We start from the raw sequence: 25,929 nt of genomic DNA on the forward strand, positions 1-25,929 counted from the left end.
AAAATAGCTAAATTTACTTCTGTAGAGTTGTAAGAGTAGGGTCTTTTCCTTGCTGATTGACAGGCTCCAGTTCTGCAGACCTTTCTGAATCCAGTATATAGTTACTTCAGGACAAGCAATGTTCAAGCCTACATTTTTGTTTTTTTGTTTTGTTTGTCTTTTTGTTTTTTTTTTTAATTGGATATTTTTTAAATTTACATTTCAAATGTTACCCCCCTTGCCTGCCCCCCCCCAACCAAAAATCCTTTTCCCACCTCCTGCCCCTCCACTGTCACATTGTCATACACTGGGGCATCAAGCCTTCACAGGAGCAGGAGCCTCTTCTCCCACTGATGCTCGACAAGGCCATCCTTTGCTACCATGGGTCTGCTGGAGCCATGGGTCCTTCATGTGTGTGTATTCCTTGGTTGGTGGTTTAGCTCTGGGTTGTCTGGTTGGTTGATATTCTTGTTCTTCCTATGGGGTTGCAGACAACTCCAGCTCCTTCAGTCCTTTTTCCAACTCCTCCATTGGGGACTCTGTGCTCAGTCCAATGGATGGCTGTGAGCATCCACCTCTATATTTGTCAGTCACTGGCAGAGCCTCTCAGGAGACAGCTATATCAGGCTCCTGTGAGCTTACATTTTTTCATACAAGGTTATACACAGATTTTAGAGATTTTAGATTAAGCTAACCTAATTATCTGCCTATAAACGAGTACAAGTTAGCAAATGATGAATAATAATTGAGAATCTACATTGCCTAAGAAACTGGTATCTGCTTAAAAACAAGAACTTAACCTTTTAATATAAAGTTTTTAAAGTTTCAGTAGTCTATGAAATCTTCTATTACCTTAGTATTATGATTTCTATTCTTTGTCAATTGCTTTTCTTATACTAAAATGTGATATGAGTTTCTTTTAGACTTTTTTTGTCTCTATTCTTTTGATATATCCAAGGTAGATCACCTTAAATTTAAAAAATTATATATAATTTTTGTCCATTTGAAATTTTGTTTTAGGCTCTTTTGCTCATCACTGATGCAATGTATGGGTTAATTATGGATTGTAGTAAACAGGCTTTTAGCTTTGTGGAATCCCATAATTTTAGTCTTATTATTTGTTCCGTTATTTTTTTCTAAATGGTAGAACTCATGACTTGTAGATGTTTTTGAGTAAAATTTTTTTGTTACTTTTGTAAACAGACTGCTGCTTCCTCACAGCTATGCAAGGAGTTGGGGCTCCTGCTTTTCTTTTCATATGGCTTGAGTGGAATGTAAAAGTATGTGATAAAAGTCTCTGGAGATACAACAATAATGGATGAGTATAGCATAACATGAGTATTCTGAATCTTCTTTATAATGTATACATCCTATTTATATAAATCATTCATTCATACACTCTAAAATATGTAACCTCACATTATTCCAAGTTTCTGATTTGATGTCTCAGAAAAGGATTATTACAAAAGGTTATTTTTAATGAAAAGTAACTAGCCATTTTCTTTGTTTGGAGATTCTTGATTATAAGCTATCAGGTGTGGTTGGTAGAGAAATCTGTCACTATTCTATATGGCTTGTTGAAAGAGAAGAAAGCTCCACGTACTGAGACTATGCTTGCTTCACGTTAGTGCTGTTCTGGAGCCCAGAGGTGAGAATAGAGGGTACTGCCCAGGTCCAATACTGCTTGCCTTGTCCCTTCTGCTGCTGTAGTGATTTCTCATGATATTTTATTGGTTTCCACTGAAATGATTATTGACTTATAGTTATGCAGTGAAGAAAACTTCATTCTTTTTTTTTTTTTAAAGATTTATTTATTATATGTAAGTACACTGTAGCTGTCTTCAGACGCACCAGAAGAGGGCGTCAGATCTCATTGTTGTGAGCCACCATGTGGTTGCTAGGATTTGAACTCATGACCTTCCGAAGACCAGTCAGTGCTCTTCCCCACTGAGCCATCTCACCAGCCCAAAAACTTCATTCTTAAGGTCTGGCTTTGGTTGATTAGAAGTCCTATCCCGTGATTATTGTCAAATCATTACCTCTTCCAAATTGCTATGAGTCTTTTGAGGTTTGATATTAAACTGAATTTTTTTGATTTGGAGACTATTTCAGAGCTTATTTCTCAGTCTTTCAAGTAGGATGTTCTTTTTTACAGTGTTGACTGCCACAGATGGGGTTTCAGCGGAGAGCTCTAGTTCTGGCCAGATGTGCAAGGGATTCAGCATGTGATAGACATGACACAAGAAGTGTGCTATCTCAATATATTTCTTAAAAATGGCATGAGACTTTTACAATCATTGCAAACGAGGAATGAAAAATCTGACAGCTCAGTAGTCGAGGCATATCTGAGGCCACCTGAAACACACTGGGTCTAAGACAGCAGCCATCTCCTCTGGACTGGTGCAGAGCCTCTGCTGGAGCCCCTGGGCTCCTAGCACGGGCTGCATGGGCCAGGCCGAGTGTGTGTGGGGGGGTGCGTCAGCCCAGAGGGTAGAGGCTTGAATCTCGATTGCTGAATGCAAGTAGAGGCATGTCTTTTGCTAATTCCTAGGAGTGGTTCAACTGCAGTACATGACTGAGAATGAGGATTCTAACCCTGGGATAAGTTTCCCATTCTGTAAGCTTCAATGCCCTACCCACAATGCCAGAGGCAATTAGTCTGGGTGGGTAAATTCCAGGTCAGGGTTTGGTTAAGATGTTGGAACATTGGTAAGGGTCAGAGAGCAATGTCCAATTTTGTCTAGCTGTTAATAAATCATATCTTGGTGGGCACCTAGCACGCAAGTTCGCAAGGACATATTTGGGCTACCTCTGAGTTAGGGGTGCCAGGAGGCAGTGCAGGGGCTTGGAGACTGGCTTCCTTGAAGCCTTCGCCTCAAATACTGCTGTCACGCAAAGTCTGCATAGCAGTTGACTTAAAACTCTTAACTTTGCTGTGGATTGGACAGCAGAGTGGGCTGCAGCTTAGTTTGATCATCCCTGTTTCCAAGAGGTCCCTAGTGCTCCATGCTTTAGTTTGGGTTTTATTGCTGTGAAAAGACACCTCGACATAAAGGCAAACATTTTATTGGGGCTGGCTTACCGTTTAGAGGTTTAGTTCATTATCATGGCAGGGTGCACGGCAGCATGCAGGTAGACATGGTGATGGAGGAGCAGAGAGTTTTGAATCTTGATTCAAAAGCATCAAGGAGAAAGCTCTTGAGGTTGCCAGGAGGAAGATCTCTTCTACACTGAGCAGAACGTTAGCATAGAACTTCAAGGCCCACTTTTATAGTCATACACTTCCTCCTAAAAGTGTCACTTTGTGGTCCAAGCATTCAAACATATGAGTGTATGGGTGCCAAACCTATTCAAACTATGACAATTTGATATTCTTGTTCCTTATTTCCTTCAGGACCATTTACCAGTGTTTTTTGTTGGCTTGTGTCTTAGGGTTTCATTGCTGTGAAGAGACACCATGATCAGGATAACTCTTTTAAAGGAAAGTATTTACTGCAGGCTGATTTACAGTTCCAGAGATTCAGTCTATTATTATGGCAGGAAGCATGGCAGTGTGCAGATATGGTGCTGGAGAAGCCAAGAGTTCTACATCTTGATCCATAGGCAGCAGGAGGGAACTGTCTCCCACAGACAGCCAGGAGGAGGCTCTGATTCCATACTGGGCAGAGCTTCAGCATAGGAGACTGCCTACACAGTGACACACTTCCTCCAACAAGATAACACCTATATAAATAAGACCATACTCCAAATAGTGCCATTCCCTATGGCTAAGCATTGAAACACATGAATCTATGGTGGCTAAACCTCTTCAGACCACCACATTCCACTCCCTGGTCTTCAGAGGCTTGCTGTTATAACAATGCACAATGGATATAGTTCAACTTCAAAAGTTCCCACAGTCTTCTTTCTTTTAATTATTATTTTTTTAAAGGTTTATTTATTATTATATATAAGTACACTGTAGCTGAGTTCAGACACACCATAAGAGAGCGTTAGATCTTATTATGGGTAGTTGTGAGTTACCATGTGGTTGCTGGAATTTGAACTCATGACCTTCAGAAGAGCAGTCAGTGCTTTTACCCACTGAGCCATTTTGCCAGCCCATCTTTCACAGTCTTAATGTTTAAAAGTCCACCATTCAAAGTTCCTATGGAGAATCATGCAATTTCTTAACTGTAATCCCCTCTAAAATCAAAATGAAAAAGCAGATCACATACTTCTAACATCGCATGATATACATTACCATTTCAAAGTATAGTGAGGAAATTCTGGACCAAAAGCAAGACCAGGACCATATGGGCAAGCTCTAAACTCTGCATCTCTATGTCTAATGTCCAACTCCTTTCAGCTTTATTGACTACAACATAATTCTTTCCCCTGGGCTGTTTCAACCCCCTGTTAGCAGCTTTCCCGGGCAGTATTTCATGGCTCTATCATTTCTAACATCTTGGGGTCTCCAAGGCATCTTTACCTTCACAGCTTCTTGTTCCAGTGTCTGGGATTCCACACATGATATTCTGGTTTCTGCAAAGGTCTTTGATTATTTCTCCTGCTCTGCCATCTGTAGCAATCTAGGCTCTGGCTGAGTCTAATCTTCTGCTGCTGATGGTTTTGGTGGTCATCCAGTGCTACCGGAGTCTCCAAAATGTTGCACTACAACTAGGCTGCACTTTGACTAGTAGCCTTTCAACAAGTTCTTGTCACAGTGTTAAACCTCAACCTTTTTTTTTTTTTTTTTTTGCGTGACCAGTTGGGTTCTGGACCCTCAGGTGACACTGAGGCTTCACCCTCACTAATAGCCTTTCCTGGCCTCTCACAGTGACAAGCCTCAGCTGCTCTCCATGACCCCTTCATGCCTTCAAAACCTGTACCACCTGGGTGATTCTTATAGATCACCAAATCTGGCTGTCAAAGCATGGTCTTTTTCTGGAACACAGTTTTCTTGTGCTCTCAGAAAATACTTCCCAGGAGATTTCACCTTGGTGATGCTGCTGTCTTCTTAATTACCACTAATTTTTAGTTCCAGCTTAATAGTATCTGTTGTCCCACTAACTGCTTTTATCCTTTTTGTTTGTTTGTTTTTCGAGACAGGTTTTCTCTATGTAGCCCTGGCTGACCTGGAACTCAACTCACTCTGTAGACCAGGCTGGCCTTGAACTCAGAAATCCACCTGCCTCTGCCTCCCAAGTGTTGGGATTAAAGTTGTGCACCACCACTGCCAGGCTCTGCTTTCATTCTTGACTCAGCCAGAGCCATGTGGCTGAAGGTCCTAAGTTCTGCAGCTTGCTGGAGCGGGAACTTGGCCTTCTTCTTTTATTACATCTTCTCAGGTTTCCTATTTTTGATGATTTATTACACTGCCTAAACTTGGCTATTTTGGATCTTGGTCTATAGACTGATGTTGAACTCAGATCTTCATTCCTCTTTTTCCTGAATACTGGTATTTCTTGACCTGGAACTTGCTCAATACCAGTCTGGCTTTGAACTCAGAAATCTGCTTGCCCATGTCTCCTGGGAATACAGGTGTATACCACACATGGACATAGTAAGCTGTTCTTTAGTTCCTTTAATTCCCTATGCCTCACGATCTGGATCACAGGTGTGCTCTATATTTCCAGATTGCAGTTCATTCCATATATTCCATACAGGATGACAACTGAGAATAGCCATCACAATCTATCCCTTGTGGATTTTACACACAATAGTACTTTCTTATGTTCAAATGAGAGCAATAACCAGGTCATAATAATGCCTAACTTATTTAATTGCAATGATATAAATAATAAGCTTAGGTTAGTGGTATCTTTTCCTGTGGTCACCATTCCCTTGACTCCGTTTAATATTTTTGAACACAGAGGCTCCACTCTACTTCCTTGTATTCCTTTAGTCTTTGAATCATATATTTTGCATTTTTCCTTTCTTAGTTTGCTCTCCATAAGAGTGAGCCACAGGGCAGAATCTATGCTAGTTTGTTTCAAGATTTCTAAATCTCTTTATTTTAGCCTAAGGCAGAAGACTTTTCAGACAAAGGCAAAAAGCAGACACATTCTTCACTAAAATATCAGAAGGACCTCTTGATCCAGGCCCCCACAGTTTAACTCACCCTCAGCACCATTGTGTTCCATATTTCTACAAGTATGACACATGAAGCCCTTCTTAAAGCATTCTGCTGCTTTCCCCAAATCCACATTCCTCCAAATATAAGTATCACAGCAATACCCCAATCCCTGGGACCAACTTTTATCTTAGCTATTGAAACCAACATGTAAGATAAAACATGGTGCTCTGGAGCAACAGAACCTTATATTTAATATGATTATCCTACCTGATAAGGGGTTTATGTAGTTTTTCATGATTTTCTTAATATAAGGTATGATTCCCATAAAATAAACTTTTTTCTGGCAGCTCAGCCATCTCTGATTGGTAAGTGTTCAGAGTCTGCTCTGGCAAAAGTACTGGGCTGCATATTTGTGTAGTAATATGTGAGAAAGGATCTTGCTGTTACAAATCAGTCAGTCAACTGTAACCAAGCTAATAATGTGCTTTGAGATTATTTGTAACTATATACTCATTCTTCTTATGTACTGTGTACTAAACCTATTCAGAATTATCTACCCTTCAAGAAAAGCATACTTAGCTCACTGAAGTCTTGTGCTTTTGGGATTCCCTAGTGTAATTCTTAGTTTTTTTGTGTGTGTCCATGGACGTCCCAGACTCAAAACAATGTATGTGTATGTGAACTGTGATGAACAGGTCTAACACCATTCATTAGAAGCAGTGAGATGCTGAAGGCAGTACTCCCTTCCCTACATATGTATGAATGACATTCTGCACTGGTCTGAGTCAGTAGGAATAGCAAAACTATTTTCTGCCTTATGAAATTCTAATGAAGGATAGACGAAGACAAGTTCCTTACTACTTGTCCTTACCATATTGGTTATGCTGTTCAGTACATAAAGAGAATGGCCTTTGTTCAGGATTACTAGGACTAATCCCAATCTCTTATATTAGACTACTCTTTTAGATTATAACAGGAAGACCAAAAGTCTTGGGAATATATCAGAGCCTCTCTTTCATAAAGGACACCAAAATTAGCCTTTTCTCTTCTGTGATGTAAGAAAATATACATTTTATTTGTCTTCAGGGAGCTTTCCTGAAAGGCTTTTAACAATTTCATGTGCAAAGCTTTAATGTATTAGTAATCTTCATTGATTTAAAATCAGAGTAATCTAAAATAATAATGTTATCATCTTGGTAAAAATTTGAAAATAACAGACAGTGTAGCAATTTAATCCAGACATTTCTGCATATTTGATGCATTAAATTTTATAGCTTTCCTTTGTGGGAAAATGGAGCCTATAAGTATTTCTTTGTAGCTATAGTGGGTACTGTATCCTGTGTAGGCTAAATCAAAAGTGCTAATTTGTAGGTTTTGATTTCATTCTTCTGTGTGATAGGATGAAGTGTATTTAATACATAGGATGATGATGATGATGATGATTATAAATGATGACGATTATCTGTATTTACTTCACATTAAATAAAACCTGGTAGCTGCTAAATAAAACTTTGTCTTATATTTGATCTTGAGTGTTTGAAAACATTTGTGAAAGTCTTTTATGTTGACAATATGGCACTTGTAAGCATTGTGATCATCTTAAAGAGAAACAGTTCTTAACAATACTGATTGTTTTCAGAGACAATCTATCTTTAGAAGCAGGGTGGTTTTTTTCAGTGTGCAGAATGAGACTTGCCATGACTCATGATGGATGTTGTTGTCTTGGGAGAGGGTACAGTAGTTGGTGACACTTTATTTTGAGTTGATTTTATTTGAAGTAACTTTATATATATGTCATATATTGCATAGTGTATGTTTGAATGTTGAAAATTGAACTAAATATCTGAAAATATTTTCTGACAAGATTCAGAATCGTTAGATTACTTTTTAAAGTTATCCTAACATTTGAATCCTCAGGCATTTGAATAAATATGAATAGATATGGTAGAAATATTTAAAATTATTTTTCTTTTAATCTGGAATTGATTTCAAGTACAAAATTTTCTAGAAAATAATGCCAGGGTACAGATTCATTCTATTTTATATTTCAGTCTTTTTTAAAATGAAAATAATTTAAGTCAATTTAAGCATTTTTCCACCAAAGCCTTCAGTCTAAGACAGTCTTTGTTTGTAGACTCAAGTATAATTTTTTAAGTGAATTTCTAGCTTTTATTTTTAGTTGCTTCCTTTTCTAGCTGGGATAGTTAAAACCTCCTTAGGCAAGTTGACCACTATTTTGCTCCTGGGGGGTTACCATGCTCATATTGAACTTAGTGTGCGTACTGAATAGGCATTATGAACTACAACTCAGAACTTGTGAATTCATGTTGTCCTCTTGCCTCAGACCCAGGAGTAACTAGGTTTTACAGATGTTTGTCACTGATTTTTTTATTGTTTCATAAAATATTAGTTTAATGTTTATCTGTTCTTTGAATAAAAGGAAAGACAATCCAGACTGCCCTGCATTTGTTCATTTAAGAGTTCTTTCCTCTCCGTTCCTCTCCTTCCCTGTGTTGGGCTCAAACCCATTACCTTGGACATCCTAGATTCGTGGTCTACTATTAAGTTACATCACCAGCCTCAAGATCTATATTTCTTAAAGTATTCCATATTTTGTGTTATGCAGTTGTAGCTTGTAAGTTCATATTTAGTAACCAAGTAACTAATGCAGTTATTTAAAAAGATAAATGGAAAATGCAACTCACAGAATTTAAGACAATGTCAGCATTTAAGCCAAGGCAAGTTTATCACTTGAGTAATAAACCTACTTCATGACCCCAGCCAGGGTCTTCACTTTCCTATTTGGGAATTCAAAACAACACCCTCACTTTAGAGTTTGTGTCACATCTAGTCACACTGAGACTTTATCATAAACAAATGGGGCAAAGTGGGACATAACTATCTAGTTAGTCCTTCTATTGAAGCCCTTCAAGATGAAAAAGAAGCTTCCTGAACTGTGGGAAATGGAGAGCTGGGGCAGGAGTGCATGCATTGGCATTGCCACCTTGTAGGCCCTCCCCCAGTACATTGTTTTATTTTATTGTCTATATCTGTATATGCTGTTTTCATACAGTGCTCCACTCCTAAGGATCAAAGCCTTGAACAGATTGCGAGAGATCTGTAAATAAATTATAGCCAATTCACAAAAGATATCAGTTCAATTTGATGATGCAAACATTTGGTAAGTAGCAAATGAAATTTTCATTTAATAAATAAAATCTACAGGAAATATAAATGATAACATGAATATTTCTTACATAATTTAGAATCATCTTTTTAGCATAACAAAATGAGACCAATAATATCCCCTAAGAAAAGAGCTAGGAGGAAAAGCCATAATTCCAAAGGACAAGAAAGAGACACTTTGTAGTAGTGATTTACACTACTGTGGAATCCTCAGTTTGAAAACAAAAATAATGAGATGTTATAATATTTAATTCTCATAGTCTTGATGTAATTTATAAAATCTAATACAGATTTTGAGTATAAGTGGTTGATAAGTGCTTAATATATATCATACCACAAGCCAACAAGCAATTTAAAATTAAAAAAAAAATCTTTCTAAACATAGTTACAAAGCAGAATTTTATTTTAATTTCTTAAAATATAGTATCTGGGGATATATATATATATATATATATATATATATTTGTATGTATAAGATTTTGTGTATATGTGTGTGCTCATGTGTACATTTGTATAGGTATGTATGTTTACTTGTTCTTTCATGTGTGTATGTGTGATGTAAATAAGTATATTTTTGTGTATATTTATATATGTGTATGAATGCATATGTATATGATTATATTTGTATTTGGCCATTCAAGCTTTTCATAGCATGTGTCTGTACCATATCAGAATAACATTTGCGAATAGGTTTACCATATTGCAAGTAGGTTTACCATGGGTTTTGGGATCACACTCACGTGTTTGGATTTTTCTGCCACCAGCATTTTTTTCTGCTGAGTTTTAACAGGTCTATGGATCTAAAACTTTTATCTATCTATCTATCTATCTATCTATCTATCTATCTATCTATCTATTATATATTTGATGTATATATTATAAATACATATATATGATACTAATTTTGTTACTTGAAATCTATTTTTTTATAACTTTGCTTTCCTTTCTGTAAATTAATACTATCTCTGCTTCTGTTTTCCCTTGATCACTCTAAGAATAGTTTTATGTCTGCTACTTTTGACTTAATATGTTTTAAAGTATTATTTTTGAGCCTTATATTTCAGAAGCTACTATATAATATTATATAGTAAATGCATCAAAATATTGACAGAATAATGTGACATAAAAATTGAAAACCATCCTAACCTTACAATAGGTAATAGAGAGTATGGGTTTTTTAAAGCAAGTGCATTCTCGCCAGTCCTCACTGCTTCACCTTCTCCCCTTTCAGTAGCTTATGGAGATATTTGACATCTCCCATACCTGGGCCTGCTTATTGTATTTATCTACTGTAAGTGCCTATCTAATTCTGTGTGATTTACTGCTCAAGATTCTAAAACTGTTTGATCTTAGTAAATTATTTTGACATATTCTACTTATTTCTTTAAGAATTAGAATGAAAATTGTCATTTATGTATAATGCCAGTGATAATAGAAATAATTCAACTAAAGACTATATCTGCTGAATATTTGTGGGTAAGAGTAGATTAATAATTGTTTTCTGTCCAAGCTTCAAGAAGATTAATGTTGAGAATTCTTTTTTTTTGTTTGTTTGTTTGTTCGTTTGTTTTTGTTTTTTTCGAGACAGGGTTTCTCTGTGTAGCCTTTGCTGTTCTGGAACTCACTCTGTAGAGCAGGCTGGCCTCGAATTTAGAAATCTGCCGGACTCTGTATCCCAAGTGCTGGGATTAAAGCCGTGTGCCACCACCGCCTGGCCAATGTTGAGAATTCTAACACACCAGTTATTTTTTTCCTAGAATTTCTGACAGAGGTCTATATGAAGGAATTGAAGGGTAATGAGTTTGTAGAGGAACCCGTACATTTTCTGAATAGGGTTTGTATTTCTGACCTGAGAATGTGTTTAGTGAAGACTTAGAGACCTGTTACTATTGAAATGGACCTGTACTTCTTTTTATTTAATATATTTTGGCTCATGGACTTATATATTCCAGGTTGTCCTTGAACTACCCGTATAGTTGAGATTAACCTTGATCTTGTGATCCTCAGGCTTGAATTTTTACCTAGACCTTTACCCCTTGAGTGATGGAATAATGGGTATGAGCCACCATTCCTGGTACTAGGACAGAGCAAGGAAATGATTACATCCAGGGCCAATATAGTAAACCAGTGATTTTCTTTGGGCTATCTACAGGAGTATGGGTGACTCATAGGCAACTCTATTACCTAAGTCATCCCAGCATTGGGGACACAATTCATGAAGGCTTCATCCTTAATGCTTCTTGTGTAACTTGCTAGCAACTGGGTCAGCAAGAATATTTCTTCTCCTTGGTTACTTGGTTACTGCTTTTGTAACTTTATGGGTGAGCCTTGTGATAATTTTCTGAGTCTTGTAAGTTTGCTTACTTCTTGTGTCTTAGAAACTTCCTTTTTATTATTTTTTTATTTTTTTATTTTTTTTTTAGGGAGAAATACATACATTCAGAGGAGATGAATATAGACTTTTCCCTCAGTTATATTCTCTCTCAAATTGCTTTCTAGGTTTTTCATTTGTTTTCTTCTGACTGCAGATACTGTTTGGATATGCTCAGTGACTTGTATTGAAGACAGGTACTCATATCCATCTCTGATAAGGAAATAGGACAGTCTCGTTGTTGGAATCATATATTGTCAGTGCTGAGTGTCAGACACGAAGAACCACACTTTATTCAAAAGTTAGAACTGCTGAAAATTTAATATCATATTTGAGAGAAGTCAAAGTAACTTCTGTGACAGTAGATTGTTTAGAAACGGTATAGTTAGAGAAGCTCTTTATTTTGCCGAAATCCAAGGTCTGTTTGAAACTGGAGCAGTGTTGCCAGAGGCTTCAGATGTAGTGGGTATCTTACTGGCAGGTTTCACAGCAGATCGTCTCATACTCAGTTGCGGAGGTGCGGGGTATGAAATTATGAAGCATCTTAGTACTATTCATAGCTGTAGACTTCCTAAATGTAGTTTATGAAGTTGGCTTAATCTGACATAAAAGTTATGAAATATTGTTGGTATCTCTATTAAGATTAAAACTCTAGCCACATACAGTAGCTCACATCTATCATAGAAACAGCACCTTAGAGACAGGGGGTGCCAAGAGTGGGAGTTTCTGCTTAGAGTGGTTTACTTGGCTATAGACTGCTTACAAAAATACAAAACAAAAATTTAGAGTTCTATTAGGGAAAATCTGACTCATTGAGCCTGTTACTATACCATGGCTTGATGCAAAGACTGTTGGGTTCAAACTAATTAAGTTGTGTGAAGTTTTTATAGGAAGCTTATAACGTATGACTGATCGTTGTGTATTCATGGGAAACAGTCTTCTACTAGATCCAAAATAACTTCATTTGAAATTCTCAATCCTTTTAGCCTTTTACCCTTTTCTACTATGTATGTTTGGTTCTTTTTTTCTTTCATTTTATGAATAACAAGCTTTATTATTAGTGTACTATCAATAGACATAAAAATCCAACATCTGCTTTCCCAACAGTGATGTTAAACAACATTAGCAAAGGAAGCCTATGCTAGGGAGTCAGAAATCCTGTGACATGTCATCTCTGCTTTGGTATCCAGAAGAGGGTGTGAGCCTTCTTCAAGGCTTCCACAGCTTCAGGGAGCCCAGTGTCATTTGTGAAGGACTCCTCAGGGTTCTGCCTGGTTGTCCCTCTTGGTGGACAGTAGTAGTTGTAAATTTTGCAATTGTTATATAAGCTTTAGTAAAATAAATGTTGGGGCAAACTTCAACACATAGCTCTATGTGTTGCTCTTGCTCCCTTGACTTGTACATAGACTTCAGCTTCGATCTTTAGGCCTTGGACAACTGCTTGAGCATCAAATCTTAATGTCTTTTTCTGTCAGTTTGAGTCTGTCAGTCAGGGCTCCCAGAGTCTCTTTGTTGGGATTGGGGTCTTTCTTGAAGTGTCTTTTAGCTCCTGGTACTGCTTACAGTTGAAGCCAGGGTATTGATCCCGGCAGGACAAACTCGGAGTTGTCTTCATCACAGTTATTTCCATCTTGGCTGTATCTCACTTGAGTTCAGTTTCTTACTCTGTAGACCAGGCTGGCCTCGAACCCAGAAATCTGCTTGCCTCTGCCTCACAAGTGCTGGGATTAAAGGCATGTGCTACCACTGTCCGGCATATGTGTGATTCTTTAAAGTTATGCTTGATGGAATGTAAAAGAGACATTTGTTCATAGTTTTGGGAAAATTTGTAAGGGCTTATTTAATTTTATGTGAATGAGTATTTTGTCTGTGTACTGTCTATGTGTGTGGTACAAGCAGAAGTCAGATGTCAGATCTCCTGGAACTGGAGTTATGAATGTTTATAAGCTACTAATTGAATGCTGTAAATCAAACCTGGATCTTCTTGCAAGAACAAGTTCTTTTAACTACTTAGCCATTGCTCCAGCTGCAAGAGTCTACTAATAAAAACAAATATAATGTATTTTTAGATTCAATATTGTTTGTGTATGCACACATATGTATATTGACATGTGTGCACCACAAAATGTATATGGAGTTCAGAGTACAACTTGTCAATTCTCTTCTTGTACCTTATGAGTTCCTGAAATAGAACTCAGGTTGTCAGGCTTAAAAGCAAGTATCACCAATGACTCACTGGCTAAATTATTCTGTCACATTTGACATTCTAGAATCATATAACTTTGCAGAGCTGCAATAAAATAGCCTTAATACAGCGATCTGCAGAGAGTTCACTGCTTTTGTTCAACATAAAAATGGGACACCTGTGTGAAAGGGCTTCTAGTAAGAATAGCAAACTCTGGTAGATGATCCCAGGAATGTGTGTAGGCATGATCAGTCACATCTCCTATGGGGTGAGCTATAACATGGTTGGGTCGTGGTTTGTTCCCTTCATATAGGCTTTGTATAAGAACAAGTAAGAATACAGAGGTGGATGTTCTCAGCTGACGAAGGAGCCAAGGAAATGAAGGGGTTTCCAGACCCATACGAGGAACAACAATATGAATCAACTAGTACTCCCAGAGCTCCCAGGGACTAAACCAACCAAAGAGTACACATGGAGGGACCCATGGCTCCAGCCACATATGTAGCAGAGTATGGCCTTGTTGAACATCAATGGAAGGAGAGGCTCTTGGTCCTGTGAAGGCTCCTTGCTACAGTGTAGGGGAATGCTAGGACAGGGAAGCAGGAATGGTGGTTTGGTGAGCAGGGGGAGGGGGAAGGGGTAGGAGTTTTTCAGAGGGGAAACCGGGAAAGAGGATAACATTTGAAATGTATATAAAGAAAACATCTAATAAAAAAAAATTATACCTCTATAATTTTGGGATTGTGATAAGCTGTGAAGGTAGGAAGGTGGGACCAAGATGGAATTAGCAGGAATTGCTTTTGAAGAAAACTGGGGTTCTGAACTTGTCCCCTCTCTCTGTTTCTTGGCTGCTGTGGGGGGAAAAGCTGTATTCTAGCATCAGCTATTATATTCTCTCAGTAAACTTCCCAAGCAATGGGGCCAAGACCCTATGGATGCAAACTTCTGATACTATGAAATAAACCTTGTTCTGATTAACAAAAAGAAAAAAAAATTAGAAAAGTTACAAAGATTCACATATAACAAACTACCATGAGAACTATATCCTGCATCCAGTGATTTAAAACCATTTATTAGGCCTCATCTATCAATATTCTTTCTCTTTGTAACAAACTTTTAATTACAGTGGTTCTTTGTTGTTCAGAACATACCTAAATTGGGACAAACATTCTATATAGTATTGATACTTTGGAATTTTGTTGCAGATCTGGGATAGTAATCATTTCATGCAAACAGTACATGCTCTACTACAGATATTTAATGGATATCTGTGATAGTAGAGTAACCTTTCATTTGCTAGGCAACCTTTGAAGAAATACTCATACTTTAACTTATTCTTGGTGCATAATTCATATAAATGTACAGACTACATTTCTCATTTCTAAGTTTCCTTTGAGTTTTTTCTTTTCTCTTTTTAGGATAATGTAAACACTATCCTCATTTATATTTTCATTAAACATTCATATTTGCCTATATTGTGTAATTCACAAAATATTTCATTGTTTGCTTTATTCCAACTGTTCATTGCATTTCAGTGCACTTGTCGGAATGACATGGTGAAGATATCAATGGATATATTTGTGAAGAAATTTCAGCCAGATAGATACCAGATCTGGAAACAAGGAAAGGATGTATATACTATTGACCATACCAAGCCCACTCCAGAATCTACCCCAGAAGTAAAAACATGGCTACAGAGGAAGAAAAAATTAAGAAAAGCTCCCAAGAGGTAAAAACCACATCACATCCTGCCTGTAGTATGTATTGTATGAAATGGATCATGGAACCAAATGTTCTCAGGGACTGGTCCTTAATTTTCATTCCTAGTATTCATACCTTTACGTAGTATATTACTGAAAATTTGAGGTGTGCATGTTTAGCTTTTGAGTCAATGTGTTAGAATTTAGGGACAGGTAGTCAGATATGCAGAGTATTCCTGAAGTTGATACACACAGTGAGTAGAACAGCATAGAACATTTTAGAATTTTTTCATTAATTTATTTTAAACATGTATTTCAAACAACGTCAATCACTTGATTTCAAACTTTTATGTGCTAGTATTTTAAAACATTTTCATAATAATTTCCTTTTTTTCTCACATGGATACTTATGCTGTGGCATTTTATTCTTTTGGTTTTATTCTTTTTAAAACTCAAAGGAGAAAATATTAAATCTGTACCTTGTAGTCTTTTTAAACTTTATCTCTGCTCCATTTTTGTTATCTTTATCACAATACGTTTTGACTTTGTGAAAAAGCTTTGTACTTTCTTTGGGCATCTCTGCCTTTAAAATCCTTTGAATACACTGTGCCTATGGCTCACATCCTTAGGCTGACATAATAGCTCGTAAATTTGGAATATTTGTTCCAACTTTCTTTTTAATATTGCTTGTTTTTCCTTTAATTTGTAAAAGTAATATTTGAGTATTATGAAAATTTTATAAATTCAGGAAAAAAAATCCAAGGAATCCAAATCACTCATAACCTAGTTATCCAAAGAACATCCATTTTAAGATTTTATGTCTATTCCTACATGTGTATTTATTATGTATGTATAATATAAAAATAGCATATACCTCTTTCAAAATGAGACTATGTTATATTAACAATTGAGTGTCCAGATATGTGAATGACTTTTATATAATTAAATTATTTTCTATAGCATAATTTTAATACCTACATGTATTTAATCTCTTACATTTAGACTTATGGTACTTCTGTTTATTTTCTGTAACAACACTATAATTTTAAAATTTTGCTCAGAATTTAAGGCTCAATTTGTGCTCCCTACCACTTGAATTTATATTTTGTTGTTTAGACTGGTTGTGAGTAGGAGAAATTTCCAAACATGGAGTGGTACATAGTTTCTTTTTGCCACCCCTTCCCCCCAACTTTTTTTTTTTTTAAAGATAGGGTTTCTACTATGCTATGGTTATCCTAGAACTTATGGTTATCCTAGAACCTGTAACTCAGAGAGATTTACTTGCTCCTGCTTTTCCTAGTGCTGGGAAAAATGTCTCCCTTGTTATAAAATATATAATACATACATATTCTATACATTATATAATTCATGTATTAACTATATTTATATATTATATGTGTATTATATAAAGCTATTATATATATTTGTTAACTATTGATTAGTTCTGTCATACGTGTGTATACACATACAAGAGCATACTCAGTAGCTAGTCTAAGAATGATATTTTGGCTGTAGTAAACAGCAAGGATTTTCAAAATAGTGTTTGAAAAAATTTGATCGATCAAATACAGTGTTTTAACATTACGGGAGAGCCATCTTAAAACTACTCAGTGGTCTTCTAGATGACTCAAGGTCTCAGCATATGTGGCACAGCTAACAACCATCTATAACTCCCATTGTACAGGATCTCATATCCCTTTCTGGCTTTGTGGTCATTTTATGCATATAGTTCACAAATATACATGAAAGCAAAGCAACAGTACATATAAAATAAAAACATCTTTCTTTTAAAAGCTACAGTAGTATTTTGTGGGGGGGAAATGGTTATTCATGGTTTGTGTATTTGTATGTATGTAAATGTTATCTCAGTAAAATGTGTAACTGATTAAATACATTTAGAGATGAGTCATTCAGGAAATACACCAGTCTGACATCTTGAGAAACCTTCAAGGCATCACTTCAGTTAGGTTCATGAGCTGATTTAGCTGTTAAAGTCTCCAAGGTTTTTAACTTGATAGAGTACATGTGATGTTTTGTATAAAGCCAAGGATATGTTCTATAAAGGGAGGAATGGAGTAGTGGGAGGAGGTATCTCAGTGGGTCCATGCTGAGACATCTCTCTCCCTGAAGTATCAGCCATAGAACAGGTGTAGTATAGAATAGACTTTATTTTGGGGACATGGGAAGAAGATTGAGAAGGGAGTAGAGGCAGAGAAAGAGAAGAAAGGGAGAGAGGGGTAAGAAAGAGAAGAGAAAGAAGAAGAGTTTCTACAAAGAGAACACTTGGAGAAAGGGGGGGCAGAAGAGGAGGGGCGGGGGGGAAGGGAGGGAGGGGGCAAACATTCCATACCTATCTGCCTGTTGGTAGGAACTGATGGGTGTGGTGTAGAAGGAATGCCAACAACATGTATCTGTGATACTCACAGTGCCAGTGTTTAATAAGAATATTTTTCTCATCTCTTATTCACTCATTTCAGGAATGTATTTGGCTTTTTAGTTGTTGGCTTAAAGTGATTACTGACGACCTTTTAGTCATCAAAAAACTTCCTCAGAATATTGGACATAGTACTACCTGAGGACCCAGTTAAACCACTCCTGGGCATATACCCAGAAGATGCTCTAATGTAGTCAGAAGACAGAAACAACCCAGATGTCCTTCAACAGAGGAATGGACACAGAAAATGTGGTACATTTACATAGTGGAGTACATTTACATAGTGGAGTACTACTCAGCTATCATCATGTGTTTATAATATGCTGAAAATTCAGTTGTTATTAAGCCGATTGAAAGCTGACATAAAGCCATTATGGTTTTAACTTCAGACTTTATTAACTGGAGAAATTAAACATCTAAGTTTTTCTAGATATAAGCACATAATAGTAACATTTGCATTTCTGTATGTTATTCATTTTGAACTTTGTGCTCTGACCAGCATCCTGCTTATAATAGCTTACAGGGCAATAAGCCACTTTCTAAAAGGCCTAAAACTGAGGAAGATGAGGAATTTGCTGAATTCCGTGGGGAAGAGGTCTCAAACCCTGCCGTGTGCCCTGGGCACCTCAAGGTCACTAAAAAGCTAGAAAAACTATTCAAGCTGGGGAACATTGGAGTATCTTCAGAAAAAGAAGCTTCGGATGCCAGAATACAACTAGATCAAAGATTACTGAATGACACCAAGCTTTCAGGTGAGAAAACAGCTGATTATGTTTTACATGTGACAGAGAAGTCAATAATCTGATGCCCTAAGACATTCCACCAAGATAACTTACTACTTAGCTTTTCAATGCATATATAAACTTACAGGATGATTCAACCATGAGGAAAAGTGAATGCTACATAATAGAGTATATTCTTCTTATATGTAATAGAGTTCTAAAATAAATGTCCAGTACAATACTTGTGGTTTAATTAAAAATTAAGAGATCTAAATGCAGTAAGTTTTATAATGTACAAAAAGAAAATAAGTTACAGACAATTCTGTTCAGATTCCTTGCTTCAGACTTAATTTTAAGAAAGAAATAAGGGGTAAAGCTTTTAAGGGACAAAAAAATGAATTCTATAAAGTCTACTAAGTGTTTGACATCATCTACTGTTTTCTATTAATGAACATTTTTAAAGTCTCATCTTACAGACATACATATAGATAAAACACTCATATACACTAAGTAAATTTAAAAATAAATAAAGGGACTGAGTGATGAATCAGTGGTGAAGAGTATAAGAAATAAGTCAGTGGAGGAAAATGGAAGAGTAGACCCAGTTTGCCATTAAAATGGTGAGACCAGACTTCTCTGTGTAAGAACTGAGCTCCTGTATCTGAGGGTACAGGGACCATCCTAGGCAGGGTCTGAGAAACAGTTTTTTGTGGAGAGCAGGAAGGATAGAGGACCTGCTTATTTTGGATTAACTCTGGGCTTCTTGTTGTTTTGTTTGTTCTTTTCCCTCGGGGGAAAAAAACAAACAAACAAAAAAACCCCTGTTCCCTCCCTCATACCCCTGCTCACCAACCCACCCTCTCCTGCTTCTTGGCCCTGACATTCCCCCTCTCCCCCCATTTATGACCGACTTGGCCATCCTCTGCTACATATGCTGCTGGAGCCATGAGTCCCACCATGTGTACTCTTTGGTTGGTGGTTTAGTCCCTGGGAGCTCTGAGGGTACTAGTTAGTTCATATTGTTGTTCGTCCTAAGGGGCTGCAAACCCTTCAGCTTCTTGGGTCCTTTCTCTAGCTCCTTCTTTGGGGACTGTTTTTTGTTGTTTAAAGCTAGAGAGAGAAATAAGTCAGATTGCCTGTTCTGGGGCTCTCTGGCTCCAGGACATGTGATTGGTGTTGACTGATTCCCAGAATGGCTTGGGCAGCACTTTCCATGAAAATCTGAGCCTGTTTTTGACTCTAATTTTGGATGATGGATTTTCTTTAAAGAGTATTTGCTCCTTTTCCTTTTGTTGTTGTTTGCAATGTATTTTTCTTTTTATTTATTATTTTCTCATACAATACATCCTGACTACAGCCTCCCTTCTTCCCTCCCTCCACACTAGTACCAGTCCCCTACCATTCTCACTGTTCCTTCAGTTCCCTTCAGAAAAGAGCAGGCTTCCCAGTGATGTCAACCAATCACAGCATAACCTGTTGTAATGAGATTAGGCACAAACCCTCATATCAAGGCTGTACATGGCAATCCATTGGTGATGGGGGTTGACTGATTCCCATAATGCTGTAGGCAGCAAGCTTCTTGAAACCCTGACCCTCTTTTATTACCCTGATTTGTGTGGCAAAACAAAACAAAACAACGCAGTTAAAATGAAAATAAAATATAAAATCAGTAATTATTTTGTAATTATTCATTGTATCTAGTAATAATGCAATGCAATATTTATTATTAGTTTTTTGTTTGCTTCTTAGGAAAAAGTTGCATAAGTTCATCTGTAACAGATGAAATACAACCAAAAGATGACACAGCCAAAGCTGTAACTTCACAGTCTAAGCTGAAGGAGGCCTCTGACTTCATACCAATTTCTCATGGCCATATAACAGCCAAGGAGTCACATCTACTTAAGATTCTACAGCTTGAATCTCCCAAGACATCTTCCTCCCTGGCAGAAAGTAATAGAGTATTGACAGAGGGAGAAGCAAATGAAGAGGGCCATGGAAGTAACCTTGAGCCTGGGGAAACCCCAGAAGCTCTTAGTGAAGAGAGAAATGGGCTCAATGTTCCTAAGGTACATGTCAGTTTGTATTTCTACTATGTTCATTGGATTTTGGCCTATATGATGATAATGATGCATTATGAATGTAGTTTATTACCTCCTGAAATCTGGCTTTAGGGCAAAAATCAGTAATACTTACATTTATAAATTTTAATCATGTTTCATCAGTGGAATATGATTTTGGCATGGAAATATTCTGGCTTACATTTTAATTCATTAATACAAACCCTTTTGGCTTCTTGTTGGAGTCTGATTTTTTTTTTCCACTTTATACTTTAAAATAAGCAACATCTGTATTTGGAAATAAAGCAGGCTTCACTGCAAATAGTACACAGAAAGTTCATTTATACTCATTAACTACTTTTCACAAATACTAGTACTCGATGAACTGTATTTTGAAATCTTAAGTCATATTGACATTTAGGCAGTCATGGTACAGAATGTTCCCGTAACAATCAATGTTATTTAGGCTGAGATCAATTGTCTCTTGGGTACTGCCCTCCTAACGTAGAAAGTGTTGTGAAGTCAATTTTATATAGTCTTGGTTTTACCATCATGGGGCTCATAATCAGTGTTTCCTTTGACTTTTCTTACTCAGAATATTAGAGCTATATTTATGGTCTTGTTTATTCCAACAAACCTTTTGCCTCTCAGAAAAGTTAAGTTTCCCATGCTGGTTTTAGGGAACTTAGAAGGGTCTTGGAGGAGCTTCTCTCTCATTTGAAATGGCATCTGAGCTGTCTGCCAACCTGAGCAACAATCTCGATTGTTCCCAGTTTACTAAACCTACTATGAGTCTTTTCATATCCTTTAGTAATAAAGCACATTATAAAAAGAGTAATTTTACATAGTTTATTTCTTAGTCATCTTAAAGTATATTAAATATAATTCAATAATTTGATTAATACATTTGAACATTTTTATATCATTGTATATTCTATAGAAATATGAAACAAATATGACCTCAAAGAGTATTAAAAGTAAAAAGATAGAGTATCTCATAGGGGCTTAAAAATATCTTTCACAATTTAATGGTTTCAAAATAACAGAATGTTTCATTTAAAAATAATATTTACCTATTGAACTCATGGCTCATTTCTCAATGGAAGTTTCTTTTTACCACTTGGCTGATTTTCTTTCTCTGAGAGGATAAAAACTGGATCACTTGTCAAGTATTCATGTATGAAAGGTGATAAAACTTCACAGGTTTTTTTTATCATTTTATTAGAATATAATGGTGGACTTGGGATAGTTTTAAATGGTCTTTGAAACCTTGCTAATTGTTAATAAGCCTTCCATGAAACAATGTTTCCTGAAGGAGAGTTAATTGAGCTCTTAGAAAAATGCTACCTTCTTCCCTTACCGCCCCTTCCTTCTCCCACTGTGCCCCTCTAACTTTCTCCTTCTTTCCCCCTGCCCTCAGCCTTTCTTCCTATGTCTCTATGGTAGTACTCTGGATGAAAGCCCAGGGCTTTGTGCATGCTAGATAAATGTTCTACCATTGAGCTGTACCCTAGCTTGCAAGTTTCAATTTCTTAAAAGTGCTCATTTCTTAAATAAGTATAAGATTTATTTGTTAACCATGTTATCATTTGGAAGAATATATTCTTCGCTGAAACAAACATTTTTTTTTTAAAGATTTATTTATTTATTTAAGTACACTGTAGCTGTCTTCAAACACACTGGAAGAGAGTGTCAAATCTTGTTACAGATGGTTGTGAGCCACCATGTGGTTGCTGGGATTGAACTCAGGACTTAGTAAGAGCAGTCAGTGCTCTTAACCACTAAGCCATCTCTCCAGTCCGTGAAACAAACATTTATTGAGTCTGGAGAAATGGCTCAGTGAATAACATGCTTACTATGTAATCATGAAGAAAAGGTAGACATGGCTGCACATGTCTGTGTCCACTGTATTGGGAGGCAGAAACAGGAAGGTCCTTGGAGCTTGGTGGTCAGCCTTAAGAAGTGATCCCCAGGTTTATTGAGACCCTGTTTCAAAATGTAAAGCAGTGAGCTAGTAGAAGAATATCTTAGTTCTACATGCTCTTGCATATATACAAGCATAGACCAAACACATGGAACAACAACAAAGTACAACCAAAAGAACCAAACATTGTTCATGGGTATTTCTACCTCTTTTTTGTTCTATAACCAGATAATAGAAGGACAGCCAAAAACTACTAAGAGTTGGCGCCATCCACTTGGTAAGCCTCCGGCCAGATCCCCAATGACTCTTGTGAAGCAGCAGGTAGCGAGTGATGAAGGTGAGTGTATAGTCTTTTGTTAGAGATGGCTTATACAATTAATTGTAATAAAAAGATTTTTCAGATAAAGAGAACATTTTTACTCTGTGGCAAATCATTTGAAGATTATAAATAATAATTTATAGGTAAAAGCAATTGAAGTTTAGAAATAATGTCATAATTCATATACTTTAATATTACTAATACAGATATTTTGTTTCATGCCATAAGTAAGTCATTCTTGACATAGCCTGAAAAATTTCCAGAATAATCACTTCAAGTCATGGCATGTGAATTGTTGGTACTTTTGTGTTTTTTTAAAGACAGGATATTTTCATGAAGCCCTGGCTGTCTGAGAATTCACTCTATAGGCCAGGCTGGCCTCTGCCTCCAGGGTGCTGGGATTAAAGGCCACCACTGTACTCTGCATTGTCTATACTTTTAACCTGAATCATTTAAATTAATGTAAATATCCTCCAGTAAGAAGCCAGCATTTATATACCTCCATAGCAGTATTTGGTAAATCTCTGTCATTGTTTCATACACTACTCTGATGAGGCTTGATGCAAAACTATTTCTTTTATAAGTCACACATCCCTTTTCTTATTTAATTTGTTTCTTTTTCTTTCTGTCTATGTAGTGTTTAAATATTTACTCACTGCTTTCCTTCATTTCTAAGAGATCTACTCAAGGGTTTTGTTCTGGTTGTTGTTTTGTGTGTTTTTTGTTTGTTTGTTTGTTTTTTAAATTTTTGTATTTTTTGAGTCCTTCTTTGAGAGTCTCCTTTTCTGATGGATATTAACTAAAGTTACCTCTCTTTGAGGATATAGTCCAGGTAAAACAGTATAGTGGTTCTTGTTTAGATAAAATAGCACTCAGTAAATATATCAGCATTGTTTTTCCATGTATGTCTTTTCATTTTTTATTTTATGTGCATTGGGATTTTAGCTACATGTGCTCTGTGATGATGCTAGATCTCCTGAACTTACAGAAAGTTGTGAGCTGCCCTATGAGTGCTGGGGCTTGAGCTCAGGACCTGTGGAAGAGCAGTCAGCTCTTTTTTTGTTTGTTTGGTTTTTTTTGTTGTTTTAAGGCATTTATTGTCATGGTGGGAAGGGGACCTAAGAAGGTAGGCAGAAAAAGGCAGAGAGAGGGAGAAGAGTAGAGAAATAGATGCCAGCCATGGCCATGTGGAGAGAAGGGCAAAGGAAGGTGGCGGGGGTTGGTGGGGTAGGGAGAGGCAAAGAGAGTAAGAGATTGAGGAGGGGCAAGCAGCTCCTTTTATAGTGGGCTGGGTCTACCTGGCTGTTGGCCGATAACCTATGTGACTGATGGCCACAGAATTATGGACCCGGGGCCTGGTGTCAGCAGCCTAGTGTCTGGGAGCACGTGGCAAACTTCCTTCAGTCCAGTGCAGATTAGTCTGCTCGGTCTCCATCGTTTAAACCTAGCTCAACCAGAAAACAGGCTGCCTTTCACCATCCCACCAACTCCCCCTATTACTTTTTTAAAAGGGAGTGGTCACCAGATTGGATGTGTCATTTGTAGTAAAAATTTTGGGTGGGGAGGCAGTATCAAAGAAAATACTGTACAGGCTTGAGAGGTAACACAACTAAGCCAGAGTGTTAAGAAGAGGTTAAGGGTGGGGGTTGAAAGGCAAGGGATCATTGAATCAATTAATTGTTCCATGGGTAGTACAATTTGAGGGTAATAACATCAGTTTTAAACAGCAATCTAGATAGACATCATATTTTCCTTACTATCATGTAACTTCCCTCAACTTCAGCAGCCATTTAACTTTGGCAAGAGAGTTCATCTGTAGCTGGGAGGTCCCTAGTCTGTCTGCTGTGGGGTTCAGTGTCTCTGGATCTCAGTGTGTATCTCAGGAGTCTTCACTCAGATGAGATGTCTGGAGGAAGGCAGCTTTGCTGTCTCACGCAGATCTCAAGAGATGGCACTAGTTCAGCTGGATCTGTGCATCAGGCACTGTCCTTTCTTTTGTGGGGATAAACCTGTAGAGTAATCACAACAGAGATGTGGGACCCCACTGGGGATGTCTCATAGGGTAGATAGCGAATGTTAACTGCAGTGGTTTGCTTGGGAGCACATCATGGTCCGTAGTTATGATCCTAGAAAAGCAAGGGTGTGTTAGGAATTTAGACCTGGAAGACATCCTTTAAGTCCTTTGGATGGTTGAGGAACGAAATATCATGTTAATTATGCATCCTGGATAGGCAGTAACTGTTTGTCTATAAAAGGAAACTGTTAATTAAGGATTGAACAATAGTAACCTGCATAGTTGATTTGACCTGTGGAAGTAGATTAGGTGACTTTTGAACCATAAGAGAAATCTTTTTGTTGTTGTTGTTGTTTTTCCGCACTCTGTAGACCACGCTGGCCTCGAACTCAGAAATCAGCCTGCCTCTGCCTCCTTAAAAGAAATCTTAAACAAGTTGAAAAACTTTGGACATTCATCAGGAATGCTAGGGAGAAAAGTAAACATTTAGATAAAGAAGCAAGAAAATTTTGGGTAGAAAAGCAATAACATTGTTTCAGATGTTTCTATTAGGAAGAACAAGCATTGAAACAAGCACTGAAAACAAGCACTGAGGCCCTTAAGCCAAAGGTTTAGGTGGTGGTGGGGAGGGACTTGCTCTGCCAAGTGGTGGCTTTGTGCTCTAGCAAACAGGTTCCTGTTTTCATTTGTTTTTTTTTTTCTTGGAAAGTAAAGGAGTCGCTTCAAGGCCAACCTTGATGAAAAGCTCAAAAGAATAAACATAGAGGGTTTCTTACCAAAATGGCTATAGCCTGCTGGCTAGTTTGAGAGGGTGAATCTGTTCTGCAGAGGGCCTCAGTGACTGACAGACACAAGAACCTTGCTTTCAAAGCAAGCGCTGCTGTCTGAAAGGCAGCTCCAAAGGGAGCCTTGTTGCTGGGCTGGGGGAGCACCAGAGAGTAAAGGCTAGTTGACACCTAGGGAAAAAGCTGGCCAGAAAC

The 25,929-nt window shown here is 37.3% G+C and overlaps 1 protein-coding gene across 3 annotated transcripts in view; it reads left to right on the top strand.

The window, feature by feature from the left end:
* Kdm4c (lysine demethylase 4C) overlaps positions 1-25,929 on the top strand; it is a 184,391-nt gene that overhangs the window by 78,291 nt on the left and 80,171 nt on the right. For 2 of the 3 annotated variants that reach the window (XM_031377684.1, XM_031377685.1), the window contains 4 exons: positions 15,315-15,508; positions 18,430-18,665; positions 20,385-20,701; positions 22,845-22,953. In XM_031377684.1, the coding sequence (XP_031233544.1) occupies positions 15,315-15,508; positions 18,430-18,665; positions 20,385-20,701; positions 22,845-22,953 (856 nt within the window). Of the gene's footprint in view, positions 1-8,123; positions 9,219-15,314; positions 15,509-18,429; positions 18,666-20,384; positions 20,702-22,844; positions 22,954-25,929 lie in introns of those variants that run through there. The other variant, XM_031377686.1, reaches the window with a different exon arrangement.

Source organism: Mastomys coucha, unplaced genomic scaffold, assembly GCF_008632895.1.
Source record: "Mastomys coucha isolate ucsf_1 unplaced genomic scaffold, UCSF_Mcou_1 pScaffold18, whole genome shotgun sequence".
Classification (NCBI taxonomy): Eukaryota; Metazoa; Chordata; class Mammalia; order Rodentia; family Muridae; genus Mastomys; species Mastomys coucha.